The sequence below is a fragment of the Syzygium oleosum genome, unplaced genomic scaffold (genome assembly GCF_021117445.2).
Source record: "Syzygium oleosum isolate NSW1041296 unplaced genomic scaffold, Sole_v2.1 Sole_v2.14, whole genome shotgun sequence".
Classification (NCBI taxonomy): Eukaryota; Viridiplantae; Streptophyta; class Magnoliopsida; order Myrtales; family Myrtaceae; genus Syzygium; species Syzygium oleosum.
The window spans coordinates 2,111,584-2,123,522 of record NW_026607498.1 but is presented as its reverse complement, the minus strand read 5'-3'; the positions used below and the strand labels follow the sequence as shown (position 1 = coordinate 2,123,522).

The window sequence follows — 11,939 nt, the reverse complement described above, 5'->3', positions numbered from 1 at the left end:
GCAGATAGCAGAGAGGCGAACCGGAGAGAGAGAGAGAGAGGGTGGTGACGAGACGGGTAAAAACGTTAAAGTTGGACTTGTAAAACCGTTGAAAGCATTGGGCCCATTAAGGCCCATGGACCTGACCCGAACCAGGCCCAAAATGCGGCCATGACGTTCCTAGGCCCAATTGCGTATGAACTTGTAATGAGTGCAGGTAACATCATCATCATCGTCATCATCATCTTCTTCTTCTTCTTCTTCTTCTTCTTCTAAATTCCCTGTCTTGATTAACATTGACCTCGAAGGAAGGACGGGTGATGAGAGCTCAGTTCCATCTTTTTTCGAAAGCATCTTTCGAGGGATCTCTTTCGTGATCTGAAGCGCCGGCTACAGTCCCATTTTTCTCCTTGCTTCCACTTCTTATAGCTGGAAAGTGCTTCATTGTAAGAGTTCTTGAATGCTAGAATCAGCGGTTTAATTTCTTATACCGGATGGGGTGTTCTTGAATTTACCCACGTTTGACCATGATATGTCATATATTTGGCCTGAAAAAAGAGCTAGTAGAGATGACGTCGATCTTTCCTTGAAGTTTGCCGACACCATTCGTGTCATTTTTAACAGATTAGCTGGTTCATATCTTAACACGCATCATTTTAACTATGATTCTCTTTCTTTGGTGATCCAATTCAAGGTGGACTGTATCCTTGGGGCGAACCCGAATAACGTGAGCTACGGGTCAAAGTATTCGACCCAAGTGCACCACAGGGGAGCCTCCATCGTCTCGATCAAGAATGGCTCGATGCCCGTCTCGTGCAGCTAAGGATACGACTTGTGGTTTAATAGGAATGCCCTCGACCTGAACGAACTGGATGGAGCGCTCGTTGGAGGCCCGGACGAGCTCGGATCGGGTACGTCGACATAAGGTCGAATTATAAGATGGCCGAGCCTGCAACCATTAACAGTGCACCCCTTGTTGGTGTATTGGCTAATTTCACTTGAGCATACTTGTCGACACCCGAATTTTTTGTTGACAATTCAAGCGTGCTTTCTTATGAAAGTACAATGACACGAGATATGTATATTTACATATAATAATTAATAAAATCTCTCTTTAATCAGCTAAACGTATTCATGAGTAAAATATGGGAGCCTTTGAGGAAAGTAAGGCCCGCATAAAAAGGTCTACTTAATGCAACGACACGCGCGTTAGAAGGGGTGCATGGACATTCGAGAAGGTTCTAGAACGAGCACGACGTAGCTCTTTCCGGCGATGGCGAGGGCGGCAGCGGGGAGGGCCCTGCAGGCCCAAACTGCCCATGATCCCAGATTCGCGAGACCAGCGTGCGACCCATACTTGGCCCTGCCCGGCCCGGCCCAAGTCCCTATTTTCATTAATTAATAATTAAAAAGTTTGAAAAGTTCTTTTAAATTTTTTTTTTGTCATAAAGTTCTTTTAATTGAATGGGTGAAAGGATTGAAAAGATTATTTATAAACGGTCGCGAGCTTTGTTAATAAACAAGGTGCGCTTGAGAGGAAGAGCGAATTGGAGGATCATGATATGAGGCTCTTTTTTTTTTTTGGGGTCTAGGATATGAGGCTATTTCAAAAGTAGAGGAAAATTATCAAAAAAAACCTAAATCTATTGCTTTGTGGCAATTCAGTCATAAATCTTTCGATTTTGCCAATTTAATTCTAAACCTTTTGAAAATTTGCCAATGTAGTTCAACCGGTCAATTTTGCTTAAAAATTGCTAACGCGGACACTATCATTCCTACATGGCACGACCGGTGCTGACGTAGACAAATTTTATTAATTCTGTATACTTTCTTTTTCCTTTTTCTTTCTCTTTTCTTTCCTTTTTTTTTTCCTCCATTGGTCGTTGGGCCTCAGCGGTGGCCGGTGGCCGGCCAAAGGGAACGAACGGTGAGGGCAATCCTCATCGGTTGTTGCCTTTGGGTGATTGTTGGCCATCGCTGCCGGTGACGGGCGGAGGAAGAAGGACGAAAAAAAAATAAAGAAAAGAAAAGAAAAGAATAAATGAAATAAACATATAAATTTTTTTCGAAAAAATATATAAATTAATAAAATTTATCTATATCAGCATTAACCATGTCACATATAATGTCACATAGAATAGTGGGAGGAGAATTCATTGATCTAGCAAATGTTGGTGGGGACAACAAGCCATAATAAGCTGAAAGAAATCTTTAAACCATTGGTTTCCCAATATATAATCTCCATCAAATCCTTTTTAACCGTTTATGGACGTCGTGTTCTAAACTTCTTTGATCAGGTCATGTTGAGCTCACGAGTGATGGCATTTGCATTCTTCAGGAACCTTGATGGCGAGGCAAGACAGGTCGGAACTCGGATTCGGAAAGGAAACTGAAGCCGGAGCTCCGGGAGCCAATGAATCTAAGAGGACCGACAAGCGATTCTTCGAGGGCCGAAGGAAGATTCCTAGTTGCTGATAGAAAATTCTCCTTCTGTCCCTCCTCCGACCATATCGGCCTGCGGTCGGAATCGACTCGAGGCGCTTGTGAACTCATCTGTTGACAGTTCTCATGGAATACGAGTTGGTTCTAAGCGAGTTTTTCCACTCGCCGGCTGCTGAGTCCGAGTGTCTTTCTAAGAGCATTCTATCATCCACAGTTCTCTTGGATGATGGAGTACTCTTTCAGATTCTAAAATAGAAACTGAATCACCATTGCATTGCAAGTTTTCGAACTTGTGTTCTTAAAAATAGCATAAACGTCAATCTTTTTGCGCTAAAATTATTTTCCCATGTTGTTATGTCAACTATGTGCGTTTTTTTTAAGGATTATAGCTAACTTATCAGACCAATAAGCCAGTGTCGGGGTCAAGCACATCTTCATCCACGCATGTACGTGTTGAATAGTTTTTTTTTTTTTGATAATCCGGACTCCCGCACCGGCCGCACTATAAGGGCCCAATCAGCCAGGCACCAATAGGAGAGCTAATCTGGCCCCACAAACTAACCTCCATATAAGTCAATCTCTATATAAGTCAAGAGTATTATAAGGCTACGCGGTAGAGGCGATTCGAACTTGAGACCTGTTATCCCAAGTCCTAAACCCTTATCAACGCAGCCAACCTATTGGAGGCTACCTGTTGAATAATTAATATGTGAAAATCTTCTTATTTATCGAAGTTAGCCGTGATATGGAAAACCTCAAGCAAATTACGTAACCCCGGCATATCAAGAACCTGAACTCTGTCATGATCATCATACGACTTCTTATGATTAGCGAGGTGAAAACATCATAAGCCAGCTTTCCAGACATCTAAATGTGCATCCTGAAGCACAGTGAATGAGGCAAAACACACCTCTAACTTCGAGCAAAGACAGAGCTCTGAAGGGTTCCTAAGGTCTTCTTCTCATTCCTCAAATCCCCATCCATCTTTCTGAATGTGCAGCTCGGCTGCATCTGCAATCAAACATCATAAGCCATCTCTCCAGACATCTAAATCTGCAGTGAAAGGGAATGAAAAGTTTCCGGATAATGAGCTGGCTAGAGAAGAGAAAGGAAAGGAAATGATTTGATTCTGTTGTTGTCCGGATGCTCATATAGGTAAAGGAAGGAAATGGAGGATATTGGGGAACTTCATGCTTGGTTGAAGAAGAGAATAGAGCGGAAATGAATCGAATTATGACGGTACGACTATCTTATCCGTTTCATCGGCAACTTATTTTATAGACGACATTACGGGCATTACGTCGAAGAGAGACAAATTTGTAATTTGTGCTATCTCTTACAATCCCTCCAAATCTCTATATATTTGGAATGGTATGCCAAGATTAGAAACAAGCAAGCGAATTTCGTAAAACTCCTTTGCAAGTACATTTTACTTCGAACGTTGAGATGCCCGTGTTTCGATTTTCGTCTAGTGTCAAACACACGAAACTTTTGAAATCTATAAATGTTGACACGTAGAATCGCTTAGAATTTTATATTTATTTCTTGAAGCATATTTAATTTTCGCATTTTGAAGGTAGCTACGATGATTATTGTTCATAAGATAATTTTATGTTGATATTTTCCAATTATTAGCATGTGCACGGGGAGAAATGCTTCGCAAACCTGCGCATTATGCCGAAAATAGCTAAGCAACTTCCGTGCGCTGTTGGATGCAACTTCCGTAAGCGTAATTTTATAAAGTAAAAAATGAGACAAATGGTTGTTTTGAATTTTATGCTCCATTTATTTCGTCGAAAATAAATGATTTGAAATTTTTTTCTTAAAACTACTCTTTTGTATCGTTTGAAATGATTAGTCAATGAAAAACGTTTTCATTATTAATGCCAATTTATGTCCAAAATATTTCGTAGACAATGAAAATATTTTATGTTTATTCATTTTTATGAGCGATATAAACGATCATTTTTAGGAAAATACTTTGGTGAAATTAAAATCGAAATTTATAATCTTGATATCAAGGTATAATTTTATGGAACTAACCTTGATATCAAAATCGAAATTTATAATCTTTCATCATCTTGAGGGCGCGATCGAATAGATTTAAAAATACTTTGGTGAAATTTTGAAATGGAGTACCTCCATCATTTTAGAAAGCACGATCACAATGCAATCTTTCTCTTACCCTACCGAGTGGATTTTTCAATAGTAACTGAGTCCAAGGAAAATTACCAAAAAAGTCATAAAACTATTGTATTTTTGTCAATTCAGTCCTAAACCTTTCAATTTGGCTAACTTAGTCCTAAATTTTTTTACAATTAGCCAATTGAGTCATAGCCAATTTTGATCGGAAATTACTGACTTGTATGCTAGTTATCCTACATGGCACAGTCGGCGTTGATGTGGACAATTTTTGTAATTTTTATATTTTTTGTTTTCTTTTTCCTCTTTGATTTTTTATTCATTATGCTAACGAGGGTCGTCGGTGACCCTTGCCGGCCACGGAGGCTTTGCTCGCAGCTGTGAGGCCCTGGGGGAGGCCATCGGGGCCTCGCCGGCCAATCGGCCAGACGTGGGCTTGGGCCGCCTTGCTTGTAGTTGGCGAAGTTGCAATGGCCTCACCCAAGGCCTTGGTGGCCCCGCATGTTAGGCTTGGGCCGCAAAGGCCTCACCTAGATCTGATGAGGGCCTTTGCGGCCTCGCGGCTATGGCAAGGCAGCCCTCGCCTAGTCTGGTCGAGGCCTTAGCGGCCGGGGAGGGCCTCACTAGAGGCCTCGACAAAAAAAAAACAATGGACATCTACGTAAGCAATTTTCGAGCAAATCCGGAAGGACTCAATTGGCTTGTTATCAAAATGTTTATAACTAAATTGGCTAAATCGAAAGGTTTAGAACTGAATTGGTATAAATATATTAGGTTCAGGACTCTCTTTGGTAATTTTCCCCTGAGTCACAAAGGCGGAGAGAAATCTTTGCTCGATTGAAGCTCTTCGTTATCGGTGCAAAGCCATCAAGTAAGCACCGAAACTTAGTTTTCCGTTGATCTATTGCAGCCATGATGCACGTGACTTTTTACCGAAAGAAGACCCGATTGACCAGTTTACTAAATCGTAATCGTCTCCTAAAGTCCAATTACGAACTAATGTCTAAGAATGATTTAGAAAGATTGCGAAAAATATATCTTGGCCACACCATATTCCCATACTATTCTCAAAAGAATCTCCGTAAATATTTGGATTTATTATATAGGGGCTGACCAAATTGGGGGGGTTTTGCACTTAAATGAGCTCTAAACTTATGGAAGTTATTCAATATGCATTTTCCCAACACACGTAGAACTTCTCTTGCATGCGTTATAACTCTCATCTTTATGCATCCATAAACGTCTTTTAGTTCTTCACCACTCAATTTTGTTTCTTATTTCCTTGTATTGTTCTTGGGACAGTGATCACCACTCTGATATTTATTGCTTGTCAATACTTAGATTGATTTTCTGAACTTTTACGTGTCGCGAAAGATGATAAATCATTCATATATGCTATGTTGCTGCCCGGATATAATATATATGGGCATTCTTCTATCTAGTGAATTTGTATCCCGTATTTTTTCCCTACGAAAAAATGCCGTCGTGACAATTTTTGACGTATGGGCAAAATTGCTATAATGGGACTGTAGAATTTAATGTCCCGTGCACATATCTTGCCGTAATTTTGTATGCAGGCTCTAGTTTTGCTCCATTAATATTATGTCGAGCGAACACTTACTTTTTCACGTGTTGCTATGGCGTATGGAATTAACGCGACTTTTGCTAGATATTAATATTATATATCCTTTTAGGGCATGATAAATCCTTGCTGATTAAGCTCTTCATAATTGCGTAGTATGCACAGGAACTTAATTTTCCTTTTATCTATTATAGGCATGATTTAAGACTTTTATTAGCTTAATTTTGGGATTAACTCCATACCAAGAAGACCCAATTATCCAAATTTCCTAAACCTGAATCGTCTCCTAGATTCCAATCACTCACCAGTGTCTAAAACGATTATGGAAAGATGGTTGACCACGCTAGATTCGCTTACTACTCTCCAGAGAAGGATCAAAGTCTCTTTGACTTTGAGATATGTTGGGAAACTTTTGTAATTTCGAAACTAATGGGTTGTCTTTTGAATATACAGTGGAATATGAAATGCGTGTGATGTAGACATCAACCACAATGTCAAATTTTTGAGTGAATTCTCTTAGATTTGTACTGGAATCAAAGTCGAAAAATTCATGATAAGTAGGAGAATCTAGGGCAAACGAAACGAACAATGTGCAAATAAAGCAATCCTTTTCTTTGCTCCGGCGTACGGTTAATGCCTGCTTAGATTACAAAAAGCGGTTAAACTCTCATGCAAGGGGACAACGGAGAATAAGTTCAGACGATGACAAAAATGAAGGTAACATCAAAAAAGGAAACGGGTGTGAAAGAAGCGAACCGAGGGTGAAAAAACGTTGTTTGAAACAAGCAAGGGTAGTTCTTCGTTTAGTATATTTAAAAGACAATGCATTGGTTTAGAATTTACAAAAATTTCCCAACATATCCTAATGGCTTTTTAAGGATATTTTTGTCCATTTTGACTGACATCCCTGTCAGTGACAGGGCATACCGAATTTGGAATTAAAAAAGCACGAGCTTCAAAAGAATTTTTACAGATTTGAATATAAATTATAAGGCTTAACCTATATGGGATTTCGCACTAAAAGTAGCTCCAAACTTATGGAAATTAATCAATATACATATTTACATGCATATATAGCAAAACCTTCCGTAGATATGTCATAACTCCCGTCTTCATATATATTCAACAGACGTGTTCTTCTTCCTCGTATTGGTTCTCGAGAGAGTGATCATGGCCAGACTAAGCTGCTGCATGAACGCTGTCTTGATCTTTTCATCGACCCTTTTGCTCATGTTATACGAATCAGCAATTCGGGGTGAAGGGTCGAGTGATTATGGGGCTGCGCTCACCAACTCATTGCTGTACTTCGAGGCTCAGCGATCGGGCAATCTAGCGCAAACGAAACGACCAATGTGCAAATAAAGCAATCCCATTCTTTACTCCGGCGTACGATTAATGCCTGCTTAGATTACAAAAAGCGGTTAAACTCTCATGCAAGGGGACAACGGAGAATAAGTTCAGATGATGACAAAAATGAAGGTAACATCAAAAGGAAACGGGTGTTGGAGAAGCGAACCGAGGGTGAAAAAACTGTTTGAAACGAGCAAGGGTATTTCTTCTTTTAGTATGTTTAAAAGATAATCCATTGGTTTGGAAATTACAAAAGTTTCCCAACATATCCCAAGGCTTTTTAAGGATAATATCGCCTATTCTATCTGACGGCCTATCAGTGACAGGGCAGACTAAATTTGAAATGGAAAAAGCATGAGCCTCAAAAGAATTTCCAAAAAATCTCCACAGATTTGGATATAAATTTGTAAGGCTTAACCTGTATGGGATTTTGCGCTAAAAGTAGCTTCAAACTTATGTAAATAAATCAATTTACATATTTCCATGCATATATAGCAAAACCTTCCGTAGATATGTCATGACTCTCTTCATATATATTCAACAGACATGTGTTCCGCTTCCTCGTATTGGTTCTTGAGAGAGTCATCATGGCTAGAATAAGCTGCTGCATGAACGCTGTCTTGATCTTTTCATCGACCCTTCTGCTCATGTTATCCGAATCAGCAATTCGGGGTGAAGGGTCGAGTGATTACGGGGCTGCGCTCACCAACTCATTGCTGTACTTCGAGGCTCAGCGATCGGGCCAGCTGCCTCCTAATCAGAGAGTCCAATGGCGCGGCGATTCCGCGCTCAAAGACGGCGAGGACGCCGGAGTATGAGAATTTTCATTTGCTTTTACTGCAATTTATTTACGTTTTATCTTCTTGATTTTCGCATGCATGTTGCGAAGGATGTGAAGTTATTGCGTATAAGAATTTCGTTCTGAGAAAAATTGCAAAAACGTATCTTGCTTTGATTTTGCATGCAAAAACCCGCGCACCAATCTTTTCGCTACGTGTTACAATAATATTCCGAATTATTGATCGGATCTTTTGTCGATTGCTAGTAGTTTATATCCTCTTGCGGTTATTTCCGCAATGCGTTTAAACTCTCTCCTTTTGATGGATAGATCGACCTGACCGGAGGATACTACGACGCCGGCGACAACGTCAAGTTCGGGTTCCCGATGGCCTTCACGATCTCTTTGCTCTCTTGGAGCGTCGTGGAGTTCAGAGCCGCCCTGAAAGGGAAGCACGAGCTCTCGCACGCGCTAGAGGCCGTAAGGTGGGGCACGGACTACCTGATCAAGGCCCACCCTGAGCCCGACCTCCTCTATGGCGAGGTTGGCGACGGCGACTCCGACCACTCGTGCTGGATGAGGCCCGAGGAGATGACCACCCCCCGCACCACCTACAAGATCAACGACCAGAGTCCCGGGGCCGATCTTGCCGGGGAAACCGCGGCAGCATTCGCGGCGGCTTCGGTCGCCTTTGCCTCGGAGGATTCTGAATACTCGGCTCAGCTTCTAACTCATGCAAAACAGGTCTTCTTCCTAGTTTCATCTTTACGCCACCAGTTTCCATGAATCATGCGCGCGTCGCACGCATGCATTTAGCTTATTAGCTTATGCCCTTTTATTATCAATTGGTGGATTCGAACATTAAATGTGCCGAATGTTTTGACCTTCTTCAACTAGCAACATTGGTTTCAATCTAAAAATGTCGCGTCCTTCATAAATTGATCTATTGTTTTTTGATGATTTGGTTGTACCTTTGTTGCCTAACAAAAATTTATTATTATTAATTGATTGATGTATTAATTTGACTAATTTTTGTGTTAAATTATTGCATGCGCAGCTCTTTGATTTCGCTCGGAATCATCCCGGCCAGTACCAGAATAGCATCCCTGTAGCAGGAAAGTTCTATTCCAGCTCTGGATATCAGGTACTGTTTAAAATAACGTAGAATTTGGTAAGTAGATGTGTGTTCGATCGTATTATCAAGCATGCAATGTCTAATCTACTCTAATCACATGACAACGCAGGATGAACTACTGTGGGCAGCTGCATGGCTTCACCGTGCTACCGGGGACAAAGAGTACCTCGATTACCTCGGCAGCTCGGGCGACACCGGCGGCGGTCGGACCGAGTTCTCGTGGAACGACAAGTACGTCGGCGCCCAAGTCCTCGTTGCCAGGGTATATCACATCTTGTATGCCAGTTTGGTTTCATTAGCAAAGTACTACGTTTAGGTCTTGAACTTATATTTTGGATGCACACTGCATTATCACTAAACTTATTCCCAACATTTTGCCAAAGGACTAATTAAATATTCGATCTGCTCTAAGGAAAATTTCAAAAAAAATAAAAAAAAACTAGACCTACGTTTTGATTTTATGCGTGAAATGAATTGCACAGCTAGTGTTGGAAGGCGAAGTTGAGAACTCAGGGCAATGGGCACAATACAAGAGCCAAGCCGAGCAGTTCATATGCAATTGCCTCCAGAAAGGCAACGGCAATTTCCACAAGTCCCCTGGTGGATTGCTGTGGTTTCAGCCCTGGAACAACCTCCAGTATACCTCGTCTGCTGCGTTAATTGCAGCAGTGTACGCCGACTACCTTGCCCCCAAGCAAGCCTCGGTCCAATGCCCCGGCGGTATAGCATCATCCTCCGATCTGATCGACCTTGCCCGGTCACAGGTACATATGATCATATATATCCTATGTGTAAATTGCCTTTCGATTCAGTGTTTTCTTTGGCATGACTGATGTGAATTCACTGACTAATCTAACAACTAAGTATCATATGAGTGAGAGCTCACGTTTATCAAATATTTGATAACACCACTTTAGGATGATTACTTTAGTATATAAATAGGCGGATTTCTTTTTCAGCATACATCATTTTAATTATCATTCTCTTTTGTTGGTGATCCAATTCAAGGCGGACTATATCCTCGGAGAGAACCCGAGGAAACTGAGCTACATGGTCGGCTATGGGTCGAACTATCCGACCCAAGTGCACCACAGGGGGGCCTCCATAGTCTCAATCAAGCAGGACCCGACGCCCGTCTCATGCAGCCAAGGATTCGACTTGTGGTTTAATAAGAACGCACCGAACCCAAATGTATTGGTCGGAGCGCTCGTTGGGGGCCCGGACGGGCAAGACGAGTACACAGACTTGAGGTCGAACTATCAGATGGCCGAGCCCGCGACGGTTAACACGGCACCTTTCGTTGGGGTTTTAGCTAGGCTTGCTTGAGCGTGTTTAGTATGTTCAGTCTGATCTTTCTCGCTGTTTATCCGCAGATTATCATTAAACGTCCAATCAAATTAGTCATCAATAGTTGATATTTCGTTGCGGAATTGATTCTGGTGTTGCGTTGATCTATACTCATCGGCGCTTTGAAGGAGGGAGGGCGTGAACTGATATTCAATGAGCTGCACAAAGTTATAATTCAGAGTGTCTGAGGGGAAAAAGGATGGGTTGGTACTCGGTGTGCCCAAAGGTCCAAACTTTAGAGTTTGGGCCAATAAATTGCGCAAGCCCATACTTAAATTCAATTACCAAGGTGGAGCTCTAGGTCTAGTTCAATTCAAATACTAGACCGAATCGACCTGGAACGACCGAGTTCACCTCGCTTCTACCCTCAAATCAATCAATCCAATTCCCCGATTGAACCGACACTAAACAGGTTTTGAAGCCTCTTTTAGAAATAAAGGATGCATTTACAACCATCGAGAACTAAAACATTGGTATCGGCTTGAACAAACAATAACATGTCCAATTTAATTTTGTTGTAAATGCAATAACATGACCACTTGATTTGTATATCTTTTTGTAGTGAAATTGTGCAGCTTGAATTCGAAACCGAACCCGATTCGACAGTCTCAAAACTAACTAGTTCGATTTCTGGTTTCAATATTTGAGAATCGAGAATTACAAGATCGAACCTTATAATGAAGAATCGATCCACCTCAAAACCGATCACTCTTTCCAAACTCCCTTCACGTTTCTTTGAGTGGGCACAGGAAGAGAGACGAGCTGGTGCTCAATTCCAGGATCTTTTACAGAGCACTTTCTTCTCACCTAACTACAGTCCCATTATTCAATGCAAAATCATAATAATAACATCATTACTTTAGGAGCAGGTCACGTTTCTATTTTGAACACCACACATGAATTCCTGCACGAAGGCTCCACATGGAAAGACAAAAGGGCTTTTCGAGTGAGTTGGAGCTGCCTCGAACGCCATTGTTGGCTGCAATCATTTTGGACCGTCAAATCCTCCATCTTTTCACCCACAAAAGATATAGTATTGCTCCATATAAAAAGAGGGAATAATGCAGTTCTTTTGGCCCATGTGATTCCAATCTCTCTGGTCTCCATCATCAAAGTCCTTGTCCCCCACGAGCCACTCCCGGCAGGTATGATGTTATTAACTTGGGTTATTATCATAAAAAATT

At 41.4% G+C, this 11,939-nt stretch overlaps 1 protein-coding gene across 1 annotated transcript; it reads left to right on the top strand.

The window, feature by feature from the left end:
* Positions 1–8,082: 8,082 nt before the first annotated feature.
* LOC115684470 (endoglucanase 13-like) lies at positions 8,083–10,734 on the top strand. Its single transcript, XM_030609211.2, has 6 exons — positions 8,083–8,307; positions 8,604–9,017; positions 9,331–9,417; positions 9,518–9,670; positions 9,891–10,172; positions 10,417–10,734. Exons 1-6 carry the CDS (start codon positions 8,083–8,085, stop codon positions 10,732–10,734), a joined length of 1,479 nt encoding a protein of 492 aa, XP_030465071.2.
* The last annotated feature ends 1,205 nt before the right edge of the window (positions 10,735–11,939 follow it).

Bases quoted from the DNA above. Each gene is read 5' to 3' on its own strand.
- LOC115684470 (XM_030609211.2), top strand. From the start codon at position 8,083: ATGGCTAGAATAAGCTGCTGCATGAACGCTGTCTTGATCTTTTCATCG. The intron at 9,671-9,890 runs GTATATCACATC...TGAATTGCACAG, and splicing joins CCCAAGTCCTCGTTGCCAGG to CTAGTGTTGGAAGGCGAAGT. The intron at 10,173-10,416 runs GTACATATGATC...ATCCAATTCAAG, and splicing joins TCGACCTTGCCCGGTCACAG to GCGGACTATATCCTCGGAGA.